Source organism: Saccostrea cucullata, unplaced genomic scaffold (genome assembly GCF_032062105.1).
Source record: "Saccostrea cucullata isolate Sc308-1 unplaced genomic scaffold, CSIRO_AGI_Scuc_v1 ctg1443, whole genome shotgun sequence".
In the NCBI taxonomy this organism is placed as follows: Eukaryota; Metazoa; Mollusca; class Bivalvia; order Ostreida; family Ostreidae; genus Saccostrea; species Saccostrea cuccullata.
This window is the reverse complement of record NW_026930741.1, coordinates 60,289-86,144: the sequence shown is the minus strand read 5'-3', so window position 1 is coordinate 86,144 and position 25,856 is coordinate 60,289. Positions and strand designations below refer to the sequence as shown.

Here is a 25,856-nt window from a genome sequence, read left to right as displayed (position 1 = left end):
ATTTTCATTGATTTTCCCAATGTAAGTAAACAACAGTGATTTCTGCTCACAAACAATCCATTGTCTTTGAAATTTTTTCCTGCGCAAATAAGGCACGTGCCCTATGTTCTAAATGAATGCAAAAGTCTCAATATGCATATCTTTACATGATATATTTTTCTCTGAGTCTAAAAAGCAGTTACTATTAGTGTTTAGAGCTTCTTTAAGATAGAGAAAAAAAATCCCTCTGATCCAGCATAATGGTTCGCTTCATGATCAGGAGACCCGTGTTTGGATTGCCTTTGGCTGCACCGCGTCAAAACCGCGTTAACATAGGATGGTATTTTAATCATGTTCGTGATATGACCAATGACTACAGAGGTTTCTAGTTTTTTCTCGGAGATGCAAATTTTTAATAATAAAAATGTATTTTTCAGGTATAGTGGGTGTTTGGTCCATTTTTGATTTTTTAGGATTAGCTATCAAAAATATGAACCTAAAACACACTAATATTGACAATTTTTGTTACAGTGGCCAAACTTTTTCTTTTTACTCGTTTTGTGTGTGTATGTTATTTTGACCTGCATATATTTTTTGTGACATATTAATTTTGCAAATTTACATAAAGTTTACTTCAATGTTAGATTAAATAACAACGAAAATTTTGTTATAATTGTGTTCAGCTTCATTCGTACTACAACGTTAGTAATTCGTCGGCCTTGTTCACCTGTTTTTTTAAAGAAGGATTGAAACATGTAGATGATACTGGCTATTTTAAATATCAAAAAATACTGATCTCTTTGATTATAAGATATTACATAACTGTCTGAATAATCACACGATAAATACACAAGATATACACACATTTCCAAGAAACTTTCTTCTTGTTCACTTGTTTATTCATGCTTAATAAAAAGACTGTTGAAAAAAGATACATAAAATACAGTGTGTAAGCAAAGAGGCCATTTTTTAGAAAATCAATAATAAGTAAAGAGATGCATGAAGTTTTGCTGACAGTATTAGCTGCTAATATTCACTAAACATGGAACACAATATTTCAGTTTTGTTTCTCATTTTAATTTCAACCTCTAAAGAATTGGTATTCGGACTGGAATATCGGAAACCTTCTTCAGCAGTACTTTACGTTGTAAGGCCCAAGTCACTTTTGCTTTATGCATGATTTTATCTTTCCTTGGACAACACAAGCTGATGATATCACGCATAGCGGTCCGCCATGTTCCTGTCAAAAGAAATGCTGGTCAGATCGCAACTGTTGCCCGGATTTATATTTTCTCTCATCCAGAGCCATTCTGCACATCTGCTGCCATTCTTAATAGATCATTAGACATTAAAGAAAGTTCAACATTTCTTATGATCGATTCCTGCCCGAAAAATACAGTCGAGGAAACAAAACGGAAATGTGAAGGGGATTTGAGTTCCATTGAGAAAATTCTCTATCCTCCAGTGACCAGGCAAACCTCCTCCCTGGCCTACCTAAACCGTTACTGCACTGACTGCAATTTTGAATTCAGTTACGATCCCTGGCCTTTGAATATTGTCTGTGATGAGTTCTTAGACATCAACTTCTTTTCTTCCTATGATGAATTGATTGAAAAAGGGAAAAAGAATCGATGTATCATATTGTCATATCCTCCGCAAGAAAAGATCAACTACAATTGTACACAAGGTATGCAAGAAAAAGTGTACTTTGACTCTTGTAATAAAACCGGAAGCTGGAAAATATTTGACTCCCATATAAAACGAAGCTGCGAATCAAGGTATATCAATAATGACAAGATGTATAAAAACATGTTCTGTAAAATCTGCAACCCTCCTATCTATACAGAGAATGTGATTGGTCGATGTAATGTCACAGGTATGTATGATGACTATAATCCAACACAGGAGAGAGCATGTCTAAATAATGACGCCAACCAAGGTTCACTTCCGTACAAAAATGTATTTTGTTTATCGTGCAATAAACCATCACAATTCAATTCCAATTTTCTTGATGTCAGCGCGGAAATTAAGACAAAAATTGATGATATTAAAGATACCGGAAGGACTACAACTTTTTATTCTGACATTAGTATTGTGATTTTGATGAGGACTTCTTTTTAACTAAAATCACTGGTGAGCAATGGGACTAACAAAACCGCGAGAGATGCAGTTACCCAGTCTCGAAACATAAGTAACCTTTTATCTAAAATGATTTCTCTAGAAGGAAACGTAAACACCTATGGAAAGTCTAGCATTCCAAGCCTGTTTTCGTTGTCTTCATTCGAAAGTTATTGTTCTTGTGACCCAAAATGCATTTTACTGATGGTCTTTCCAGGTCTCAGAGCTGTTGTGCTGATGTTGCTCTGAACTACCCTTCAGTTTGCCTGAGTGAAAACAAATAATCGAGGAAAGACGCACAAAGGAACGCAGAAGAACTTCTGGTTACAAGCCGGTTCTATGGAAGTAAAGAATTTCCAGAATTTATTGTAAGAGGATGTCATCAACAATTTGAAGATATTTTTTCAATGCACCCTGTCACGGATCCATCAACTGATATTCCGTATCTGAATATGTATTGTTTACTATGCAAACAGTCTTCATCAACGAAAGTAGCAAGACACAAACCATGGGATATTAAAGCGAATTGCTCTGTTTATATAGACAAAACAAATTTTCTACTTTTTTCGGATTTTCTAAAAGCATTACGAGCTGCAGGCTGTGATACATACTATCACCCTCCTCGTTCAGTGACTTCTTGTCAAAATAGCAAAAGTAAAACGTGTTTCCGGAAATCTGACAACATAATAGACAAATGTAATAAAACAGGAAACTGGCCACATAAAGATCCGGATATTATCTGGGCATGTGAATTGATACCACCTGGTTCCTTACCTTTGTGGCACGAAAATGTCAATGGTCAAACGAAAAAGTATAAAAATGTTTATTGTGCGTTATATAGCCCCCAAGAATGGTCTGATACCTTTGTAGATAGATGTTTGTATCATTCCAGTAAAATCCACGTAAAGATGTGCAACTTTTCCCCCCAAATTTATTTTCTATATCCTTACAAGAATATCTTTTGTAAATTTTGCACATATGGACCTCCTAGAAGACACTTTCACGAAGTTTGCTATCGCAAAGAATCCACAGATCCAATCCTCGAACCACTTATAGAATAAGACTTCTCACCGTCAAGACTTGTCGTGAAATCCTTAAAATATTATATAAATATCCGAGTGACAATTTCAGCTCTGGAGCAGCCAGTGATGGTCAATGTACGGAAGCACAGAACTTTTACTCAATGATGATATTTGTATTTCTGTATTCTATCTCAACAGTCAATTTTTGCTTTGTTTATGCACGGGTGCAATAATTTGTTTCTAAATTTATCATGAAAGCGTTTACATTTTCTGTTTTTTGGGAGGCTGCAGAAACGTCACATGTTATCCCGGGAAAAACTTTGAATTTAGGTAAATCTTGTGTGCCACTATTTAGAGAAGCACGAAATCTCCGGTACAACTTGGATGCCTATTTCAACTGCTCTACTCAGTATAACGCTTCTTTAGGGGATATTTTGACACATATTCACCGATTTACATTTTCCAAACTGCAATCTCTTTTTGGATAAAGATCTGTGAGAGAACTAATAACGAACATTGATATACCTTGTAAACAAGGAATTTTTCTGGAGAATTATTTTCAATTGCATTTGAGTTTCAAATTATTTTTTGAAAATCCAGTCCAGAGACTTAAAGAGAATTAAATCTCTTGAATATCAAATACAACTTTAGCATTCCTGGATTTACCCTGATTTCAAATGTTCCTTCCGATGAATCTAACTGGTCTTGTTCCTTTAACTATGATGATGGATCTTACGCTTGGACTGAAGTTCGAGTTAGCAACATTTTAGTTTGCACTCAAATTGAGTTTAATCCACAAGAATTGGAAATTTATGAAACTGAAAAAAATACTTATATGCTTCTAAAAATGAACAACATGACTTTAGATGCTGATGATTTTGACATTTTGCCCGAAGGCACTGCACGAGTATGTGTCTCTATGTTGCGTCAGATTCACGATGACACAAGAACGACTTACAAACCTAATTTGAAGAAAATCTCACAGTATTCCATCACAGACTTTACCTTACTGACTTTATCCAGAATTTTTCTTTTTAATACGTTTTGCACCTACTGTATATTCCAGGAGCTTCGGACATTGCCAGGAGGAACTATTATGATTCTCATTGCCGTTTTGCTCACGACAGACGTTTTCATCCTTACTGGTAGCGGGAGGGAGATCAATACTACAGGATGTGTAGTTTACAGCATAATTACCCACTACCTGTGGCTGACCTCATTCTTCTCTATGAACATATGTAGCTTTCATTTGTATCGGGTTTTTCACTCAAAAGTTGCTCTGGTCAACCAAACTAACAAATGGTGTATCTTAGGTAAATATTCTACTCATATCTTTGTTACTCCACTGGTGGTGGTTTTAAGCAACATAGCAGTGACGATGGCAAAACAAAGCTATATCGGATACGGAAAAGTAAAATGCTTTATAGATGAAAGCCTGTACCTGATAGCATTTTTCCTCATTCCTGTTGGGCTGCTGTGTATAGCTCATTCCTGTTGGGCTGCTGTGTATAGAGAACTTAGTTTTCTTTATTAAAACCTTGTGCACAATAATTCGATCTCCCAAAGTCCGCAAGAATAAAGCAAAGACAAATGAGTTCTCCATATTTGCACGCTTACTCACAATAACCGGAGCAACATGGTTGTTACAGATTCTGGCCGGCTTTCTAGAAGATTCGACGTTCTCCCCTGTAGTTAGCGCAATTAACAGTCTACAAGGTGTATCTATTTTCATTGCATTCATGTGCAGTAGGAGAACGCTTCAATTATATCAAAAATTAATTTTACGACGTCGGAAAAAAAGGTTCCACAACGCATGTTACCAAAAGTACCGATAAAACGCTCATCAAATCCAGTACTTCAGTGTGACAAATGACTATTCAGTGCTTTATTTATACTGCGCATTCATAAAGTTAATTTTTATGTGCAGTTGAAAATCTCTGAAAATATATCAAAGATTAATTTTACGACGTTGGAAGAAAGAGGGTTCCACAACACGTGTTACCGAAATTACCGAAAATCGCTCATCAAATCCAGAACTTCAGTGTGACACATGACTATTCACTGCTTTATTTATACTGCGCATTCATGGAGTTTCTTCTTCCAATCAGTTTAGAATACACTGTACATATAAACCATAGTAGCATCCTAATACTAAGTCTTACTAAATGGCCTCATGGAAGAGCCTAATACTAATTCTAACTACTAGGCCTTATGGAGGAGCCTCATACTAAGTCTAACTACTAGGCCTTATGGAGGAGCCTAATACTAAGTCTAACTACTAGGCCTTATGGAGGAGCCTCATACTAAGTCTAACTACTAGGCCTTATGGAGGAGCCTCATACTAAGTCTAACTACTAGGCCTTATGGAGGAGCCTCATACTAAGTCTAACTACTAGGCCTTATGGAGGAGCCTCATACTAAGTCTAACTGCTAGGCCTTATGGAGGAGCCTAATACTAAGTCTAACTATTAGGCCTTATGGAGGAGCCTCATACTAAGTCTAACTACTAGGCCTTATGGAGGAGCCTCATACTAAGTCTAACTACTAGGCCTTATGGAGGAGCCTCATACTAAGTCCAACTGCTAGGCCTTATGGAGGAGCCTGATATATATAGTCTAACTACTAGGCCTTATGGAGGAGCCTCATACTAAGTCTAACTACTAGGCCTTATGGAGGAGCCTAATACTAAGTCTTACTACTAGGCCTTATGGAGGAGCCTCATACTAAGTCTAACTGCTAGGCCTTATGGAGGAGCCTCATACTAAGTCTAACTACTAGGCCTTATGGAGGAGCCTCATACTAAGTCTAACTACTAGGCCTTATGGAGGAGCCTAATACTAAGTCTAACTATTAGGCCTTATGGAGGAGCCTCATACTAAGTCTAACTACTAGGCCTTATGGAGGATCCTATTGTGAACCCCAGGGGTTGTTTTGATATAATTCAGAATCTCATACTAAGTCTAACTATTAGGCCTTATGGAGGAGCCTCATACTAAGTCTAACTACTAGGCCTTATGGAGGAGACTCATACTAAGTCTAACTACTAGGCCTTATGGAGGAGCCTCATACTAAGTCTAACTATTAGGCTTTATGGAGGAGCCTCATACTAAGTCTAACTACTAGGCCTTATGGAGGAGCCTCATACTAAGTCTAACTATTAGGCCTTATGGAGGAGCCTCATACTAAGTCTAACTACTAGGCCTTATGGAGGAGACTCATACTAAGTCTAACTACTAGGCCTTATGGAGGAGCCTCATACTAAGTCTAACTATTAGGCCTTATGGAGGAGCCTCATACTAAGTCTAACTATTAGGCCTTATGGAGGAGCCTAATACTAAGTCTAACTACTAGGCATTATGGAGGAGCCTCATACTAAGTCTAACTATTAGGCCTTATGGAGGAGCCTAATACTAAGTCTAACTGCTAGGCCTTATGGAGGAGCCTCATACTAAGTCTAACTACTAGGCCTTATGGAGGAGCCTCAGTGCCTCTTTATTTTAATCCAGTGTTTTAAGGACCAGTGTGTCTGAGCAATGATGACAATGTTAAGTTCTAGCTGAGAAATGTAATATTATCTAACGTCAGACAAAATTAAAAACTAAACTGCTCTGGGGAGTTAATTTCAAATTTCAAATTTGTATATTTGTAGGGAAAATAAAATAATTATCTATTCCCCTTTTTTTAAATCCAGAAAACAACCCCCTCCTTTCGTTATAGGTACGTACATGTATGAAAATCAACAATAGATATAAATGTGCTACTGATAAGAATTCAGTTACTTCCTGATATAAATTATAACAAGAGGCTCATAGGTAGCAACCCTAACCTGAGTAACTTAGGACCTGCTGTTTTTCATCTGACTTTCCCTCTTGTAATACCTATTGTGACACCGTCCTACCCCAGGGGTCATGTTTTGATATAATTCAGAATCTGCACTACCCCAGGCAAGCTGTTCTTTAGAAAAATATTTCTCCTATATATTTCAAGGTAAAACTTAGATTCCCCATTGCAGCCCCGCCCTACCCATAGGGGTCATTAAATAAGTTAGAATCTACACTACCCCATTATGCTTCTACATAAGTTTCAGCTTTTACGGTCCAAAGCTTATGGAGAAGAAAATTTTTCCAATATACATGTATTTCAACGAAAAACTTAGATTTGCTATTGGGCCCGCCCTACCAATTCATGTCCAGTTCACGTTATCAATTCGATATTGTCGACATCGCAATGATGACAATGTTGACACGATATTGTGATTAAATTATCTACATTGTTTTCATTCATTATGAAGACATTGCAATGTAAACAATGTTGATGCAATATCGCGTTAACATCGTCTACACTGTTATTGTTTCTACATGACGACATCGTCAACGTCGACATTGAAATGTAAGCAATGTTGATACAATATCGCGTTTACATAGTCTACATCGTAATTATTTTTACATTGCGATGTCGACGATGTCGAAATCGCAATGTAAACAATGTTGAAACGATATTCTTCTATATCGTCTAAATTGTAAATATTTTTATATTGTATATCGACATCGTCGACATCGCAATGTAAAAAATGTTGAAACGATATCGCGTATACATCGTCGACATTGTTATTGTTTCTACATGTCGACATCGTCGACGTTCACATCGCTATGTAGGCAAGAAAAATAAGAAGGCAATGTTGACATGATGTCGACTTGATATCGACCAACATTGCAATGTTGACGATGTGAACGATGTAAACAAGAAAAATAAGAAGGATGTGTAGACACTATACCGACTCGATATCAACCAACATTGCGATGTCGACGATGTTAACGATGTAAACAAGAAAAATAAAAAGGCAATGTTGACACGATGTCGACTTGATGTCAATCTACATTGCGATGTCGACGAAGTGAGCGATGTAAAAAACAGAAAAGGGGAAGGCAATTTTAACAAGATTTGGACTCAATATCGTCAAACAATGTAATATATAGAGAGATAAACAAAGGTATTATCCAGCATTGTCATGTTGAATATGTAATGATAGTAGGAGAACTGGTATTTTTACAGCGATGTCGACAATATCGGAAAAGAAACATCGTGCACTGGACATAGCCTGGAGGTATGTGAGAGCATGCTTCAATTGTTAAAATAAAGGTAAAATTAAGCTCATCGAGGTCATTTTCTTGTGTTTCTATCATAATATGTTTAATGCTTTTCTTCCGATAAATCTGTTAAAACAGATATTGTATGATAAAAAATAATTATAATAATGTATATTCTGTAAGGCAGCGAAAATCAACATTTATCAACGAAGCCACTTTGATGTTTAAAGTGTCCTTTATTAACTTAACCTAGAATAATTTGTAGTATATCTTCCACTCAAGTTATGTAACAAAAAAATATTTTGTTAAAAAAACACTTTTTTTATCTAAAGTTGTCATAAATAGATGAGAATATCTATGATCGTACAATACACAAAGAGTTTAAAGCATTGCATGCGATGAATTATACAAAGATTTAAAAAGCATAAGTGTCACTGAATGTTGTCAAGATGAATACAATGGACAAAGGGCCGATGTGACCGCTCGACAGGGGCAAACAAAAATCATCTTCAAAAAAATCAAATGCACGTTCTAGTTCAGCAGCTTTTCTTAACAGTTAAACTTTTGATAAATGAAGGATATGAAGATAACGAACAGTATTCAATTTCAAAGTCCATAAAACAATACAAAATAAGAGCAGAGCATACACGGACCTCCGAAACATCAGAGGTGGAATCAGGTGCCATGGAGGAGTGAGCATCCCCTGCTGACCGGTCACACCCGCCGTGTGCTCCTTGACATGAACAGGAAATAACAGAAAAATCCGTCGTCAATTCAGTGTATAAATAGTGGACTAACAATTGGTATGAAAAAAGTAAGTCAGCATTTGACTCAATTATAAATTGTATTTGCTGACAAGGTCATTGTATCGACCATAGAACTTACGAAATGATGACTTTAAACTAGACTGTTGATATTCTTGTTTCATCAACTTGCTTGTCAATAATTTACCTCGTTTTAGAAATTGTTCATACGTAGATCATGCTCTTGCCTATCAAATAAACTGAGATATATACACTCCGTACGCAGGTGATGAAGGTCGAATAGCTTAATTCTATCTTGTTTTCCAAGCCTAACAAAACGCTTTCGAAGTTTGTTTTTTGGATATTTTAGTAAGTAATGTTAAAAGTAAAGAAATTCTTAGACCTTTGAAGAAACAAGTTTCCCCTAAAATAAAGTTTTTTACTTTCATTTCTGTCAGCGTTCTACGGCTATAATCTCTAGTTAAGCCACCCACAGTAAAGCAAAAACGAACACGTCGCCATCATGGCCAGAAGATATCTTCCTTGATTTCACACTATCTCGCATAAGTTCGTAGGTTGCTAAGGGATTATATTTTTGGGCGAAGGAGGAAGTTCTTCGTCCGAGTCAATGTTTCGGCTCCAACACCAAAGAGATGTCAACCTACTTTGATAACATTGTTTGTAGGTATCGATTATCGTACCTTTTTGTGTCACAATCTTTTTGAAAGATTGTGGCCCTTGTGACACTCAGAAATTAGATAAAAGCAAACATATAATGATATGTCTCCTTATTGGAAAACTGTAAATCAAGCAAATAGAAAAAAAATCTAAAAACAGAGGGATGCCAAACCTGATTAGTAAATCTGAAAGAAACACAAATTCCTTTATCTTTGACGTACTGTTCAAAGACCTCAATTAAAGGGTATATTTAATCAATCAAACATACTGCAAGATACTGAAATATAGATAAATATATATCAGCATGAAAAATTAAAATACACAAAGCAAAGTTCTTTAAGCTATACGAAAATAAACCTTTTTGTAAAGCTAATACGAACCCCCTCAGTTTGATCTAAACATAGCTACCATTTTTTTAATTACTTGGGATATAGGAAGAACCACTCACTAGGATAATTTTACTCATTGTTTGATATCTTTAGGAACATCTTAGAGTAAGTTTTGCGTAAGAGGAATCCTACACTAGAACACATGTTCGGGCGGCGGGAGGAGGGTTTAGAGAGGAAACCCTTCTCTATATGATCGGTCGGTTATCCAGCCATTAAAGATAGAATAAAAAACCTCTGAACTAACCAAATGACTCCTTCATGATCAGGAGACCCGTGCTCGGACTGCCTTCGGCCGCACCGCGTCAAACCTATGACGTTAACATAGGTAGTAAGCTTTCCTTTGTTAACTGTTCAATGGCACTGACTGCCTTATATAGGTCTTAATGAAGCCCTTAACCCGTATTCCTCTATATGAGTGAAACAAATTTTCGAAAGGCAGGTAAAAACACTATAAAATCAATCAATTAATATTAAATATTTCTACTTATAAATTGATTAATAATTTTTAGTCTTCCTATATTTTATTTATTTTGAAGAAAAATTTGCATGCTTTTAAATACTTAATAGTTAAAGAACCAGGTCAATGCAGTGGCTAATTTATTAACCATGCAATCTCCTTAAAGAATTTTTAAAAGGACAATAAACAAAAATTGAAGTTAAATTCGCAAAAATGTCAATATTTCATACAAGTTTTAAAAAAGAAACCTTCATACATTAACCATATATATATCGGGTCTTTTAAATATTAAAAATACTAAAGTCTTTGTTTATAAAATAAAGTATAGCTGCCTGAATAATCACACGATTAATACACAGGAAAAACGCAATTTAATAGACAATTTACGTTCTTTTTCTTCTTCACTTGTTTATTCATAGTTAATAAAGACTCCATTGAAAAAGAAACATAAGAAACACTTTGTAAATTGTAAGGCAATTTGAAAAAAATATTTATAAATAAAGAGATTCACGGAGTTTCACTGAAAATATTAGCTGCTAGCATTCAATCAACATGGACTACAATATTTCAATTATGTTCATAATTTTACTTTCAACCTTTAAAGTGGGTGCATCATCAGACTGGAATATCAGGAACCTTCTTCAGCAATACTTTACGTTGTGTGGCCGAAGTCACTTTTGCTTTATGCATGATTTTCTCTTTCCATGGACAACACAAGCTGATAATATCCAGCACAACTGTCCGCCATGTTCCTGTCAAAAAAAATGCTGGTCAGATTGCAACTGTTGTCCGGATTTGTACTTCTCCTATCCAGAGCCTATCTGCACATCTGCTGCCATTCTAAATGAATCATTATACTACGACGGAAGTTCTACCTTTCTTGTGGTCGATTCCTGTCCCAAAACTACAGTCGAAGAGACAAAACGGAAATGTGAAGGTGATTCGAGTTCTACCGAGAAAATTCTCTTTCCTCCTGTGACCAGTCAGAACACCCCCCTGGCGTACCTTAACCGTTACTGTGCTGACTGCAATAATGATTTCCAGTACGATCCCTGGCCATTAAGTATTGTCTGTGACGAGTTCTTAGACATAAACTTCTTTTCTTCGTACGAAGAATTGATAGAAAAGGGGAAAATGAATCGGTGTAACATATTGTCATATCCTCCGCAAGAAGAGATCAACTACAAGTGTACACAAGATATGCAAGTACAAGTGCACTTTGACTCTTGCAATAAAACCGGAAGCTGGAAAACATTTGACTACGATATTAAAAGAGGTTGCGAATCAAGGTATATCAATAAGGACAAGATGTATAAAAACATGTTCTGCAAAATCTGCAACCCTCCTATCTATACAGAGAATGTGATTGGTCGATGTAATGTCACAGGTAAGTGGGATGAATACGATCCAACACATGAAGGAGCATGTCTAAGCAATGACACTAACCCGGGTTCAATTCCGTATAAAAATGTATTCTGTTTTTCATGCAATAAACCTGTACGATTCAAGTCAAATTTTCTTGATGTCGACGCAGAAATAAAGACAAAAATTGGTGATATTACAAATACCGAAGTATCTACAACCTTTCATTATGAAATAAACATTTTTAACTTTGATGAGGACTTCTTCCAAACTAAAATCAATGGTGAGCAAGCGGATTTTAAGGAGAGGTCTAACGAAACCACAAAAGATGCAGTTACCCAGTCTCCAAACATAACAAACCTTGTATTCAAAAGAATTTCTCTAGAAGGTAACATGAACACTTGTGGAAACTATGGTATTCCAAACCTGTTTTCTTCTTTCGAAAGTGATTGTTCATGTGACCCAAAATGCATTTTTACTGATGGTCTTTACGGATCTCAGAGGTGTTGTGCTGATGTCCCTCTAAGAAATCCCTCGGTTTGTCTGAGTGAAAAGAAATTATCGAGGAAAGAGGCACAACGGAACGCAGAAGAACTTCTGGTTACAAGTGGGTGCTATGGAAGAAAAGAAATACCAGAATTTATTGTAAGAGGATGTCATCAACAATTTGAAGATGTTTTTTCAATGCACCCTGTCACAGATCAATCTGATATCCCGTATCTAAATATGTATTGTTTACAATGCAACCAGTTTCCATCAACCAAACTAGTATGGCACAAACCATGGGACATCACAGCAGATTGTTCCTTCTATATAGACATGTCCAATTTCTTACTTTTTTTGGATTTTCTAAATGCATTACAAGCTGCAGGATGTGAATCATATTATCACCCTCCTCGTTCAGTGACTTCTTGTCAAAATAGCAAGGGTAAAACGTGTTTCCGGAAATCTGACAACATAATAGACAAATGTAACAAAACAGGAAACTGGCCACATAAAGATCCGGATATTCTCTGGGCATGTGAATTGATGCCACCTGGTTCCTTGCCTTTGTGGCACGAGAATGACAATGGTCAACTGACAGCTTATAAAAATGTTTATTGTGCGTTATGCAATCCCCTGGAATGGTCTGATGCCTTTGTTGACAACTGTTCCTCTGGAGTCAGTGAAATCAGCCTTAAAAAGTGCAACTTTTCCCCCAAAATCTATTTTACATATCCTTACAAGAATACCTTTTGTGAAATTTGTACAAATGAATCTCTGAAAATTAAAACAGACTCTAGCAAAATTTGCTACGGATCCGAACACCCAGAAGTATCCGAGAGAAAAGACTTTCTTTTGCGATATTATTTCTCACCGTTCAGACCTGTTATGAAATCCTTAAATTATTTATATAAATATCCGAACGACAATTACAGCCCCGAAGAAGCCAGTGAACGTCAATGTAGGGAAGCACAAAACTCATTGATGGTATTTGCATTTCTGTAGTTTGTTTCAAAAGTCAATCTTTTGCTTTACTTATATACAAGTTCTTGTACTATACTTTATTCCCAAATGATTTTGTTAAAGCCTATACATTTTCTGTTTTAGGGAGGCTGCAGAAACGTCACATGTTATCCTGGAAAAACTCTGAATCTTGGTCAGTCTTGTTTGCCACTATTTAGAGAAGCACGAAATCTCCGGTACCGTATGGATGCCTATTTCAACTGCTCTACTCAGTTTAACACTTCTATTGGGGATATCTTGACACATATTCATCGATTTACATTCTCTAAATTGCAATCTCTCTTTGGACAAAATTCTGTGAGAGAACTGATAACGGACATTAATTTACCTTGTAATAGAGAAACTCTTCTGGAAAATTATTTTCAATTGCATTTGAGTTTCAAATTATTTTTTGAAAATCCAGTCCAGAGACTTCAAACAGAATTAGATCTCTTGTATATCAAGCACAATTTCAGCATTCCCGGTTTCATCATGATTTCAAATGTACCTTCCCCCGAATCTAACTGGTCTTGTTCCTTTAGCTACGTCAATACTTCTTATGATTGGGCTAAATATCGTGAAGTTCGAGTGAGCAAGCTTTTAGTTTGCGCTCAAATAGAGTTTAGTCCACAAGAATTTGAAATTTATAAAACTGGAGAGAATAACAATATTCTTCTAAAAATGTACAACATAACTTTAGAGGATGACGATTTTGATATTTTGCCCGAAGGCCCAGCAAGAGTATGTGTCTCTACGTTGCGTCAGATTTATGATGACACAAGAACGACTTACAAATCTACTCTGAAGGAGATTTCACAGGATTCCACTATAGAATTTGCCTTCCAGACGCTGTCCTGTATTTTTCTATTGATTACGTTTTGCACCTACTGTATCTTCCAGGAGCTCCGGACATTGCCAGGAGGAACTATTATGATTCTTATTGCTGTTTTGTTCGCGACAGACGTTTTCATCCTTATACGCAAAGGTAATGAGGTCAATACTAAGGGATGTTTTGTATATGGAATAATTACCCACTACCTGTGGCTTAGTTCATTCTTTTCTATGAACATATGTAGCTTTCATTTGTATCGAGTATTCCACTCAAAATTTGCTCTGCACAACCAAGCTAACAAATGGTGCATCTTGGGTAAATATTCAGTTTATATCTTTGTTACCCCGATGGTGGTTGTTTCAAGCAACATAGCAGTGTCGGTGGCAAAACATAATGATATCGGATACGGAAAAGTAAAATGCTTTATAGATGAAAGCCTACACTTGATCGTATCTTTCCTCCTTCCTGTTGGGTTGCTGTGTACAGTGAACTTAATTTTCTTTATCAAAACCTTGTCCACAATAATTCGATCCCCCAAAGTCCGCAAGAATAAAGCAACGACAAATGAGTTCTCCATATTTGCGCGCTTACTCACAATAACCGGAGCAACATGGTTGTTACAGATTCTGGACGGCTTTCTAGAAGATTCGGGGTTCTCCGATGTGGTTGGCGCAATTAACAGTCTACAAGGTGTATTTATTTTCATTGCATTCATGTGCAGTAAGAGGACGCTTCAATTATATAGAAAATTAATTTTACGACGTAGAAAGAAAGAGGGTTCAGCAACACATGTTACCAGAAGTACCGAAGAAACTCGTATCAAATAGGGAAATTCGGTGCGAGACATTTTAAAAGTGCTGTATTTATTCTACGCATAAGGTAACTTCCTCTCTTTGATACCCCTAGAATACATGTACAAAGTAGCATCCTAATACAGAACCTAACAACTCGGCCTTATGATGGAGCCTCAGAGCCAATTTTGATTACAGTGTCTTGCAAATCTGAAAAATTATTACAATGTTCAAGCTAATAAGTGTAACATTATCAAAAGTAAGACAAAATAAATATTAAAATGCTCACTGGAATCTGTTTTAAATTTCAATTTTGTGGGGGTTTTGTTAATTTGTAAGTAAAATAAAATAATAATCTATTCTCTTTTTAATAAAATCAGACAACAACCCCTTCCCAACCACCACCATACGTTGGAGGTGCCTATAAAAATATATTACACGATAGATATAAATATTACGCATATTTAAAAGAAAAGTTAAAATTATCAGTTTATCATATAGGGTTTTTATCAATTATTTACAATAAATTGAAAACTTTTTCTTTGATGTATTATATTTTTTTGTACTTAAAATTTTTTTTCAAAAAATATATGTTAACATTTCTTTTGAAAAATGTTCTGGCTTTAATATTGCATGTTTTCAACATTTTTTTGACAAAGGAAGGCAAGATATATAAGAAAATAAAATGTATCAAGAGGCCAATGAGCTGTATTGCTCATCAATCATTATAAAATCAGTTCAAAACTGAAAAGTACAAAAATGTATCTGGTGCAATTTCCCTCTATATTTAGTGGAGGAAAAAGGAACCGATGATTCTAAAACTTGTTTCCACAATGTATCATTATCTGCTGTTTCTTAAAATACCGTATAGCGGGTTATTTTAGCGGGGTGCTAATTTTGGCTTCTTTTGGCGCTTAAATTATTGGCATACCCTTAAGCAGGCAAAACGCCAAATTTTACACCCGCAATAACCAATGACAAGTTCCATTTTTATTGAAAACGCAGCTGTCAATGATATCAAAACTCCTTAACTGTAATTTATCATGGGGAATGGTTGTGAATAAAGTTTGAAAAGTCGTGAGTTTTTTTAAAGCTGTTGATTTTGGTAAAATCTTGTGATTTCAAATAGGCTTAAAGTTAATTAGAATTTTTAAGTATCCACATCTGGTTAACACCACTTCTGGAATATATTGTTGCACAGTACTCTTGAAGTTTCTCTTTCACTACTGTTAATGTTTTAGTGAGGAATAAATTAATTTATATTATTTAAAAGAGAAAATTGTCTATTGACTGTGCTGCTCTCAAAAAAAAATATTTTTAAGACTTACCGTGTATAATTTTATTGTATTTGCTGCAAACATTAAGGGCAATGAATCTATATCAACTATATGACTGTGCTTCTAACCAAAGCTTTGCTGTTCTGGGAAGAATGTTTTTAACCGATTTTTCCTATATATTTCATCAACTTGTTTGTCAACGTAATATACCTTCACTTGAGTTTCTGTTTAAGTGTTTTATGAAGGTTTTTGAGTGGTACATTAAATATTCAATAAAGAACTACGAACGATAGTATTGTTCTCCCGCCTACCTCCAAGTCAATTTTCAAAAGTTAATATGTTTGAATGATTTTCCATATTTATATTTATATTCATATTTTCATGAATTTCCATTAAAAATTACTTATTTGGGAAAACAAAAAGAGATAACCCCTTAATTTTGGTCACATAAAATAAGGGAAGCTTTTTTACCCCCCCCCCCTGTGAAACAAAAATTCCATTATACAGGTAATATACGTCAATTATCATACCAAAGCTTTTTGTGTTTCACGATTACCAAAAAAATGATTAAAGTTAATTTTTCACCAATTTCAAAGGGGTTAACAACTAAAACATAATACATGTGTATTTCATTAATGATATATGTTTAATTTCATATGCTTAGAACATGTGTCATTTATTCTTCAGCTACTTTAAAATACGGTGATGGTGTAAAGCCGGGTTTTTTTTTTTTTAAAGAGCTGAAGGTAATTAACTATTATACATTGGTATTAAAATAATTAATCAATTATAATTGAACAGATCTTTTCATTCAACAAAGATTTTATGGCCAAATTACTATTAATATTGAATGAAATAGGTTTAAAATGTAGGGCCGTGGCTCTCCTGTCTGGATCTGGATGAAAAGTTTGAATTCTCTTCAAAAAGAATGCTTGGGAGAAGTTGACATTAACTTTAATCCCAATGTAAACAAAACGTTCTAAACTTAGCCTCCGTAATGTACAAAAAAATTCTCGGTCGTATACAGTCAATAACGTACTTCGGTCTTTACTCAGTGCTTCTAGAGAGAAAGATAACATGGTAAAGGTTTAGGACCCCAACAATGACAACGGTGACAGAAAATGGACAAATTTTGGTGAGAAAAGATCACTTGAGACTTTGGGTCAAGTGTGCTAAACAAAAGACGATATTGATGCTGACAGATATACTTTATTAAATCATGTATAAAAAGTAGTTCTAAGTTTGCAATATCCAGTCCCGTTCCCAGTCTCGTTTTCGTTTCCGAGCCTCGTTCCGCTGCCTGCTGTCCTCAATACTTCTTTTCTTTCTTTCCTTGGATACAATCTCAATAGTGAAAGGAGCCGCGGCGAACCTGCTCCATTTGGGACAGGACAAACCAGACCAAGTCTCCAGCTTCCGTTGTAGAGTGGTCACGATCTTGTCAGGATTCACGCCGTGCATAACGTGGAAGTTTACAAAATTGACTTTCCGGTTGTGGATCATCAAAACCTTCATAATTGAAATATAGATTATTTGCATCCAAACAAACACTTTTTTTAAAATTTCTATCGTATGAAATTCTTAAAATACGTTATGATATGGACAAAAATACGGTTAGATATCTCTCAGGACCAGACTGTTACCTTGAGAACACTCCGAAGAGCAGAAATATCTTTGTAGCGGTCTATTACAACTGACACATTTCCCGAGACATTCATGGCGATCTCCTGTTCCACGATCTGTAGAAGAGGGCTAGGATTGTCTGTGGCACCAAATACCTCCTCCTCGATACTCGTGTTAGGATTCGGTTTGTAGGTTTTCGCAAGTAAAGTTTCTTTTAAATGAAAAATAAATGTAAATGTAAACATGAGTTGGATGAAGGATATGGAGATAACGAACAGTATTCAATCTCAAAATCCATAACACAATACAAAATAGGAGCAGAGCAAACACGGATCTCCGAAAAATCAGAGGTGGGATCAAGTGCCCTGGAGGATAAAATGAATTAAAAATAAGAAGTAATGATAAGTTGCTAGAAGTGTTAACTCGTTCCAATGCCAACTTACGGAATATCGAGTATAGTTGTACGGTCTCTTGACATTTGGTTCCATCTTTCTTACAGGCATACGCATGTGCAGCTGAGTCAACATTATCCGGGTTAAAAAAGGACATGCTCTCTGTCGGCTTGATCAGTGGTATACTTGCATGCTTCATAAAGTTATCCACGAGTTCTGAACATGCTCTTACCTTCCCATCCCACTTCTTTCCTAAAGTTAGTTAATAAAGACTAAGATATAGGTAGCAGAGTAGTTCCTCAAAACAGAGAATTTCCAACATCATTAAAAGTTTAAGGACTCTTTGATATCGAAAAGCAACCTATGTTTTCATTTTCAATGTTTTTTTCTTTTCAAATTTTAATGTTTTAATGGTTTTAAAAGTTCAGTTTTTGAATTTAGCAAACTTGAATGAAAAAAATGCTTCATGATTTTCACTGAAAAGATAGATTACTGATATATTTCTCCCTTGTTCTTCTGTAATTTAATCGAATGTTTCTTAAGTATATATTAGTTAATAACACCTTAACACATGTTCGGAGTCGCGATAATAACTGACAGATACTTCTTTATTGTTTCTTTACCCGATCCTGAACATCCCCCACAGCCAGTGACGATACACTGTCTAATCTGTTCTCGAGTTGTTGCTATGTCCAGCCGATCAGTTCCCGCCACACTCTGTAATTGTTTCAGGAGATCCTCCGCGAGTTCTTTTCGGGCCTTGGTAGAGTTCTGGCAGAACTTAATATCATGGAATTGTAAGCAGAATCTGCAAGAAATGAAATTAAAAGTACCGATCAACAAATATCAATGAATTTCTATCTATCTGGTATATAGCTACTCCAGACAAATGTTAGTTTAATTTTTTTTTATTAATATCCATTTATTTTCAATAAATATTACCCTGGTCTGTTCAGATTAAAGTTGAGATAAGTTTTCTTTTTGAGGTCAGGCTTTTTACACGCACTCTTGACATCATATGGTATGATACCTGGACCACCCTTCGTTATTTCTGACCAGTACAACTTAAGCTCGTTCCACATGCACTCTGTTTCTTTGTTAACCGGACATTTTATCTTCAAATCAATAACTCTATTATCGTCACGGAGAGGATAAAGATCAACATAGATGCTAATTCGTCCGATTTCTTCATTTTGCTTTACATGGATACCTAGTCCTCTTCGCTGAAGACGGAGGAACGGGGTGCACGTAACCATCAACATTTTAGCCAAGGATAGGACTTCATCCTCACTGCTCGACATTATTTCAGCTGCTTGACCCATCTGGAATCTAGCTAATTGTCGCCTACTCCATCCAACCTCTTGTTCGTTAGCAGATTTTGGTCTATATCCAGTGAGAACTTGTATTTTTCCTCTAAAGTCCTGCTGTGTCAGATCTAAACATTCGACGAGAGAGGGGTCAATGCGCAGGAAACGATGACCTTCAAATTTAAAATCAGCTAATTTGAAATGTTTGGACAGTTTTATCTCTTCTCTTGCACCATCTACTAAGAGAGGTTTCTTATTCTCGTGGTCAAATTCTGCACTGTAGGAATACTCATCTTCCTCTGATGAAGGGGGAGCAACGGCAATAAGCACGTCACCACTGGGATAAGGAATCAGAGTGGTTCTAAACCCATCCTGTAGTTTTACAAATACCTCTATTGCTGCATTATCGATATTGCGAACAAAATCAAAACCAGCACATATCGCAGCATGCCCAAGAATAGGAATGCTAACATTAGGGTTTTCTTTAACTGTTAGTCGTGCTCCCCTGAAAAATAGAAATCATCAATGCCTTTATTGGTCAAAGAATTCTCCCCTCTTTCTTAAATGCAAACCATTCAAATGACTTGCCTTCCTTCAAGAAACAGTTCGGACTCTCCTCGATCCACTTTATCTGCAAATGCCCTCTCCACGGTGACGTTCAATCCTACAATACATTAATAAGGTTATAAAATTGCTGGTGATATTTTGTTTTTTGTTTTTTCACAATAGGAAATGTCAAGACACAACCATATGCTCACCCTGCAACTCATCTTTTGCTATCAAGGCTAATCTTCTCATGCGAAATGCAAGTCTTGGGGCCATAACTCGATTGGCACTCCAGCTCCAAGGGTCGTCTGCATTAGAAAAGCTTCCATCCTGGCACTTTCTCATTGTTCCACATTGGTCATTGCTTTGATTTTCTCGTCTTTCATGTAGGAACTCGAAATCGTCAAACTGATATTCATACAATCTAAAGCAAAGGTAGAAAGTTAAATTTAGTACTCACGATATAAGTTGTCCTTTATTTGTTTCTCTGTGAGAAACCTACTTGTTCATTTCCTCGGAGTTCTCTCGATGAATTTGTCCTAAAGCAGGGCCGACGGCAGCCTCCACCTCGCCAAGATAATTAGAAGGAAAAGATTCCCCACGTCCAAGCTTCACCACGTCAAATTTAGGACACTTCTTTCCAGGCAATATAGACTCTAAAATTGATAATGCAAGGATTATAAGTACAAATCATATGCCAAATACAAATACATGTAATCATTTTCAGAATAAATTACAAACCAAGGCGTTTCATTGCGTTGACCATGGCTTCTTTATCCGCCGCGTCTTTGCCACTAAGAGAAACTTTCTTTGTCCTCTTAACTTCCCTTGATGGAGTCTGTTTATCACCCACTGCAACCTCTATGCCTGCTTCTAGTTTCACCTTTGACACATATTGAAAGCCTGAGCATACTGCCATTTGTTCAAGGCGCTTATTATCTTTATCATCTTTAATAACAGGCGGAGGAACTGAAAAGTTGTTGTTGGCGTAAGTTATAGCAAGTTGAGCAGCTTTTCCCTCATAGTACAAGCTTTTATCGCCATGTTTTCCGTGTGGATGTGACGACGTAGGTTCATCCCAAGCTTCAACAACTACCAGTTTTTCTGAAATTAATGAAAATAAAAATTGTAAATGGCATAAAGCTTTGAAATAAGTTTCACAGCAATGACCTGAGTCGGATATAAACGGATGATGGGCAAATTGTAAAGGGAAAAAGATTGCTTTGGTAAACTTTATAGATTTGTACAATATTAACTGTGCAAAAGTAATCAAATACTGAGCGTAATCTTTGACATCGTATCAAGTCGGTTTTAAAAAGGTATTTAATAAACTTACTATCTGGCCATTCTGCAGATACATATTTCCCTAGAAGGCTGATTTTTGTAGCTAGTTTTGGAACCATCAGACGGTCAGCACACTCCTGGTCAATGTCGTCGGCGCCCTGATAAACACAACTTCCGCAGGGACGACCAGGGGTCCCGCACCAGGAGGAAAAGTTCGCCTCCTCAGACGAAAACAGGACGTTGTCTCCCCACATCTGTGTCAAACTAGAAAATAAAATGAAATCAGAAAGGAGTTATTAGAATGCAGAACTGTACCTCTATGAAAAAAATCAACAGATTGGAGAGCCGCTATGCCACCCAATAAAAAAAACGCCATCTCAAACGACTACAAACTTCGCCTATTTATACAGCCAATTTGTATAGAAAGATAGCTCTGTGCAACGCGCTCCATGCAAATGTCAGCTGCGAGAGTGGATAATAAAGGTTTAAAGAATTTTCCGAAATTAAGCTTTTTGTAAAGCTGAGGTAAGTTGGAGAAATAAATCCAGAATCGAGCGTAATTAACAGGTGGCACTGTAGCTCTCTGGTTCTCCATACCAATTACTTAAGACCAACAAGCTAGAGATCTACTGATATATTTTAAAATGATTAGGAAGTATTGCACATCGTACTCACATTCTGAAGTCGGGATCTTTTCTCCTGATCGACATTCTGGGATTTCCTACAACATCCGACATTGTTAGTCCGTCGTATAAAGATATCTTTGTTGATGTTGGACAATCCGCGGAACATTTCTGATACAAAGTTTCATTCTCAAAATTCACTTTCTTATTGAAGCCCTTTGCAATTAGACTATTCCTAAAAAAGGAATAAAAAAATACGTATTTTACATGTGTATTTTTAATCAAGGTATGTACAAATGATATATCTTAAAATATTTCATTTAAAATTGTTAGACTAGATGTGTCTCCTTTTCGGGGTTATACCATATCGACACTCCGAAGGCCTCCACCGTGAGTCTGGCCTCTGTAACATTGAACTCTCCACCAAGGTCGGCTGATTTCGTGGTGCACCGCTGGACGTCATTAACGGCAGATTTACCGCGAATAGTCGGTTTCAATCTTTCAAAGAAAAATCCAAGAAAAAGATTACTTTTTTATACATTTTTGTTAATGTCCGAGTATATAAATGAAGTGCAGATTTATTTTTTACCTATAGTTTATTGGAGGTGAAAAATCAATCTCCATGTCCCGAGCAAACCACCCAATTGTTGTGTTAAATAAAATCTAAAATGTCAAAAAATAAGAAAATACTCTTATAATCATGAATGAGCAGAATCAAGTATTAAAAAATCTACTGAGTGGATTAACAGAAAAAAATGTGCCCCGACCTGCTGATACACGGATATGTTGACGGACATGTCTTTGTCGCTGTTTACAGTATTGCGATCGGTGGTAGACGTCCAGTTGTGTGGTACAACGTCTCCTCCTAGAGACGAAGTTCCACTGTATTCATGAACTAAAAGAACAAAAGGATGTTTAATTTACTCTAATTACATGTAAGATTGTTCTTATGGTTTATATTTTAAGAATATAACTTCCATTATTCGAAATGAGTAGAATTTGAAATTATAGCAGACTTGCCAAAAGAATATTTTCCTCCAACTTTAATGTCCGTTTCCATAGTAACGGCTGATCTTGTGTCAACTTGCAAGTCAACATAAGTAGATCCCGTATATTTCACCGTCAGCATCACTGGCGGGAGATTTCGCACATGCGCAAGAGGCACCGAAAACAGCATTGTCGGTGGAACACGTAATTCTTCCATTTCTTTATGCAACTCAAACTTGATATCTTTTGAAGTCTGGAAACTTGTTTTCAAATTCATTGTAGTATTTGATTCAAGCTATAACAAATCAATTATGAAACAATTTTGATTTACTCTTTTAACAATTTCATGCATGAAAGTAGAAATTTGAGATAAAATCATGACAAACCTTGTTGAGGTAGCGATGAATCTCTGGTTCATTCATGGCATTCTTCTTTATGATTAAGTCACTGGAAAATTAACACAATTTGTCATAAATGTATACATGTTTTGTACATTGCAAGCGTGCTAGATACTGTCAAGTTTGGCACTTACAATTCATACGACATGTGGGATGTTCCACTGCAGTCCTCGCAGACGAAGCTCATGACTTCACTATCTGTTACGTTCTCAGTATAACGGTAGTCTGTGTCGTTTTCTCCAATTGCTAAACCAAACGATCCAATCGCCCTAGAGTCGTCTTTATTCCACGGAATAGAAGTCGTGTCACTGTACTGCCACGTGATGTTTCCCAGGAGTTCAGACAGTACATTGGCGATGTATCGGCGATGTCTTCTCCGCGTTTCTGGTGGATGAGATGCACTGTTTCCAGGAGTATAGCGGAACTTAATGTCCGCTTCGTCTATCACATCGAAGGCTCTGAAAAAGTTTAATATTTCAATTTCTCAGATTTAAAATTATGTCCTTTTTTTCTATTTTTCAGAATAAAGAACCCTTACCTAACCGACTGGGTGTGAAGGACTACTCCGGTTTCCGTTGGGAAGAATATTTCCTTAATTTTGGCGTAGACCCCTCTCTGTTTTGACGAACCCCCTGGTAACGTGTTAAGGGTGCAGTCCCATTTCGGACTGCCCATCACCACCTGACCTTTCTTCCAGCTTCTCCCAATCCCTTTGTGTTCCACGGCGATTAAAATCTTTTGATCCTGACATATCACTCTCTGAAGACGAAGGTAAGTCGTATTTTATTTACGTAATTTGAAGTGATTTCTTTTCACTTTCCTTTTTATCATCATTTAAAAATTATAAGATTTTAACTATACTAGTATATCATTTACTGCATGCTGATATTAAAGTGATAGAATTTTTTTGGTTGAACGAGTCACTCCTTTGACTATAATGCACTTTTTACAGTTTCTGTTAATCTAACTCACTACATGAATCGATAAAGAAAATTAAGCCATGGCATGCAAATTCATCGTATTTAATTCCAAATTAAGATTTTTTTTCAGTATGCTTTAAAAATATTAATTGTCGCTTTATACACCTATGAGAATATTATCTAATTAAATTACCTTGATTCCAGACACCCTGTCCAAGTCTATGGTTTCGCTCAGGCGGCCCTTACTTCTAAGCTTGACATGCTCCCCACTCTCTGGATGCTTGACATCAACATCGTGATCAAAGTGGTGGCTCTGAAGCCCCGCTATCAGAGGCAACAGAGCAAGTCCCAGTACTGCGCCTCTCATCTCACTAAAGCCCCTCGTAACTATGCCCCTATATCAGTATTACCGATAGTTTCTAGACAGCCTCGCGGAGGAATATCTGAGTGACGGTTATAAGGGTCCACCCTCAAATCTTCTTTATCTATTGATTTTTTTACTTCAGAATGAGGATTTTAAATCTTGAAATGTGGATAAAGTCTGTACTTTGTTTCTTTAGTATTCAGTGCACGTGTTTATTGATTTCAAACAAGGAAGAGAATATACATCACTGATAAACTTGTCTTATTTGACTTATTTAAATGCCTTTAGATATACAAGTATTGTCTATCGAAAATTTCTACATTAAACACTTTTCAGTATATTGCGTTTTGTGTTTTTCTTTTAATTTTTTTTTTTAATTTCATTTTCATAATCATTTCCTTATTTGATAGTTTACCACTTGTCACTTCAAGTTGCATTAAAAAAACATGTTTTAATCATTTTTAATTAAACTCTTGACGATGTAAGCAAAGACAAGATGCCCATGAGTCACAACGCTCACCTGAGCAACTTCCACATAAGGTTCAACTTTACTGACCCAGCAGTTCTGGAGTAGGAGATTTTTCAATCACCCCACCTTGTTTTTGTCTTTTTTTTATTATCTCCCCTTGAAAGGGGGCATGATCCTTCATTTTAAGAATTTAAACTTCACTTCAACTATGGAAGCTTTGTAGCAATTGGCCCTGTGATTCTTGAAAAGTTGAAAATTTGAAAAGTCTAAAGGCAATGGACGAGGGGTGTTCTAAAAACTCACTTGAGCTTTCAGTTCAGATGAGTTAAAACTATATATGTACTAGAATATCTTGTAGGTACATAAACTGAAGAATAAGTCTGCTCCCAAACATTTAAGAAGAGAGATGAATAAATTGACATGCTTTTCAAAAACTCAAAAGAAAACCAATCGGTTTCTCACTTTTGGTCTTGAAGGGAGTTGTTATCTAGCACACCATGGACTCCAGAAGGAAGTATAAAACTTAACAGTGACGTTATACACAAAACTTAGAGACTATCTTTGCCTTTGGCCTTTTAATCCTGATGTAGGTATGTTACCTTTAAAAACTATAAATCTCTGTACCTGTAGCCAGTATGAGACTGAAGCGACAAATAAAAGTCTTCAGATCTTGTTCATTAATTAACCGACACCTATCAAAGTCTTTAGCCCTATGACTATCCT

The 25,856-nt window shown here is 36.2% G+C and overlaps 3 protein-coding genes across 3 annotated transcripts; 2 read left to right on the top strand and 1 right to left on the bottom strand.

Annotated features, from left to right (window-relative positions):
• Positions 1 to 1,553: 1,553 nt before the first annotated feature.
• Positions 1,554 to 3,284, top strand: LOC134229889 (uncharacterized). Its single transcript, XM_062711671.1, has 3 exons — positions 1,554 to 2,068; positions 2,494 to 2,751; positions 3,229 to 3,284. Exons 1-3 carry the CDS (start codon positions 1,669 to 1,671, stop codon positions 3,282 to 3,284), a joined length of 714 nt encoding a protein of 237 aa, XP_062567655.1. The 5' UTR covers positions 1,554 to 1,668.
• A 7,508-nt stretch (positions 3,285 to 10,792) lies between these two features.
• On the top strand, positions 10,793 to 15,255 carry LOC134229899 (uncharacterized). The gene is made up of 2 exons (XM_062711682.1): positions 10,793 to 13,305; positions 13,426 to 15,255. The coding sequence occupies exons 1-2, from the start codon at positions 11,026 to 11,028 to the stop codon at positions 14,977 to 14,979; spliced, it is 3,834 nt and encodes a 1,277-aa protein (XP_062567666.1). The 5' UTR covers positions 10,793 to 11,025; the 3' UTR covers positions 14,980 to 15,255.
• A 2,158-nt stretch (positions 15,256 to 17,413) lies between these two features.
• Positions 17,414 to 24,726, bottom strand: LOC134229898 (uncharacterized). The gene is made up of 19 exons (XM_062711681.1): positions 24,494 to 24,726; positions 23,919 to 24,139; positions 23,515 to 23,838; positions 23,369 to 23,429; positions 23,016 to 23,277; positions 22,763 to 22,890; positions 22,585 to 22,658; positions 22,359 to 22,493; positions 22,048 to 22,230; positions 21,425 to 21,636; positions 20,830 to 21,192; positions 20,591 to 20,744; positions 20,301 to 20,512; positions 20,131 to 20,206; positions 19,178 to 20,047; positions 18,859 to 19,043; positions 18,287 to 18,487; positions 17,864 to 18,054; positions 17,414 to 17,729 (listed from the first exon to the last, which is right to left on the bottom strand). Exons 1-19 carry the CDS (start codon positions 24,665 to 24,667, stop codon positions 17,457 to 17,459), a joined length of 4,299 nt encoding a protein of 1,432 aa, XP_062567665.1. The 5' UTR covers positions 24,668 to 24,726; the 3' UTR covers positions 17,414 to 17,456.
• Between the last annotated feature and the right edge of the window lie 1,130 nt (positions 24,727 to 25,856).

Excerpts from the sequence above, each read along its gene's own strand:
- LOC134229889 (XM_062711671.1), top strand. The coding sequence starts at position 1,669 with ATGCAAGAAAAAGTGTACTTTGACTCTTGTAATAAAACCGGAAGCTGG. Across the intron at positions 2,069-2,493 it reads AACTTTTTATTCTGACATTA|ATATTTTTTCAATGCACCCT; the intron begins GTATTGTGATTT and ends AACAATTTGAAG. Across the intron at positions 2,752-3,228 it reads TTCTTGTCAAAATAGCAAAA|CTCTGGAGCAGCCAGTGATG; the intron begins GTAAAACGTGTT and ends TGACAATTTCAG.
- LOC134229899 (XM_062711682.1), top strand. The coding sequence starts at position 11,026 with ATGGACTACAATATTTCAATTATGTTCATAATTTTACTTTCAACCTTT. Across the intron at positions 13,306-13,425 it reads AAGCACAAAACTCATTGATG|GGAGGCTGCAGAAACGTCAC; the intron begins GTATTTGCATTT and ends TTTCTGTTTTAG.
- LOC134229898 (XM_062711681.1), bottom strand. The coding sequence starts at position 24,667 with ATGAGAGGCGCAGTACTGGGACTTGCTCTGTTGCCTCTGATAGCGGGG. Across the intron at positions 23,278-23,368 it reads TTCATCGCTACCTCAACAAG|CTTGAATCAAATACTACAAT; the intron begins GTTTGTCATGAT and ends GATTTGTTATAG. Across the intron at positions 20,048-20,130 it reads GAACTGTTTCTTGAAGGAAG|GGGAGCACGACTAACAGTTA; the intron begins GCAAGTCATTTG and ends TCTATTTTTCAG.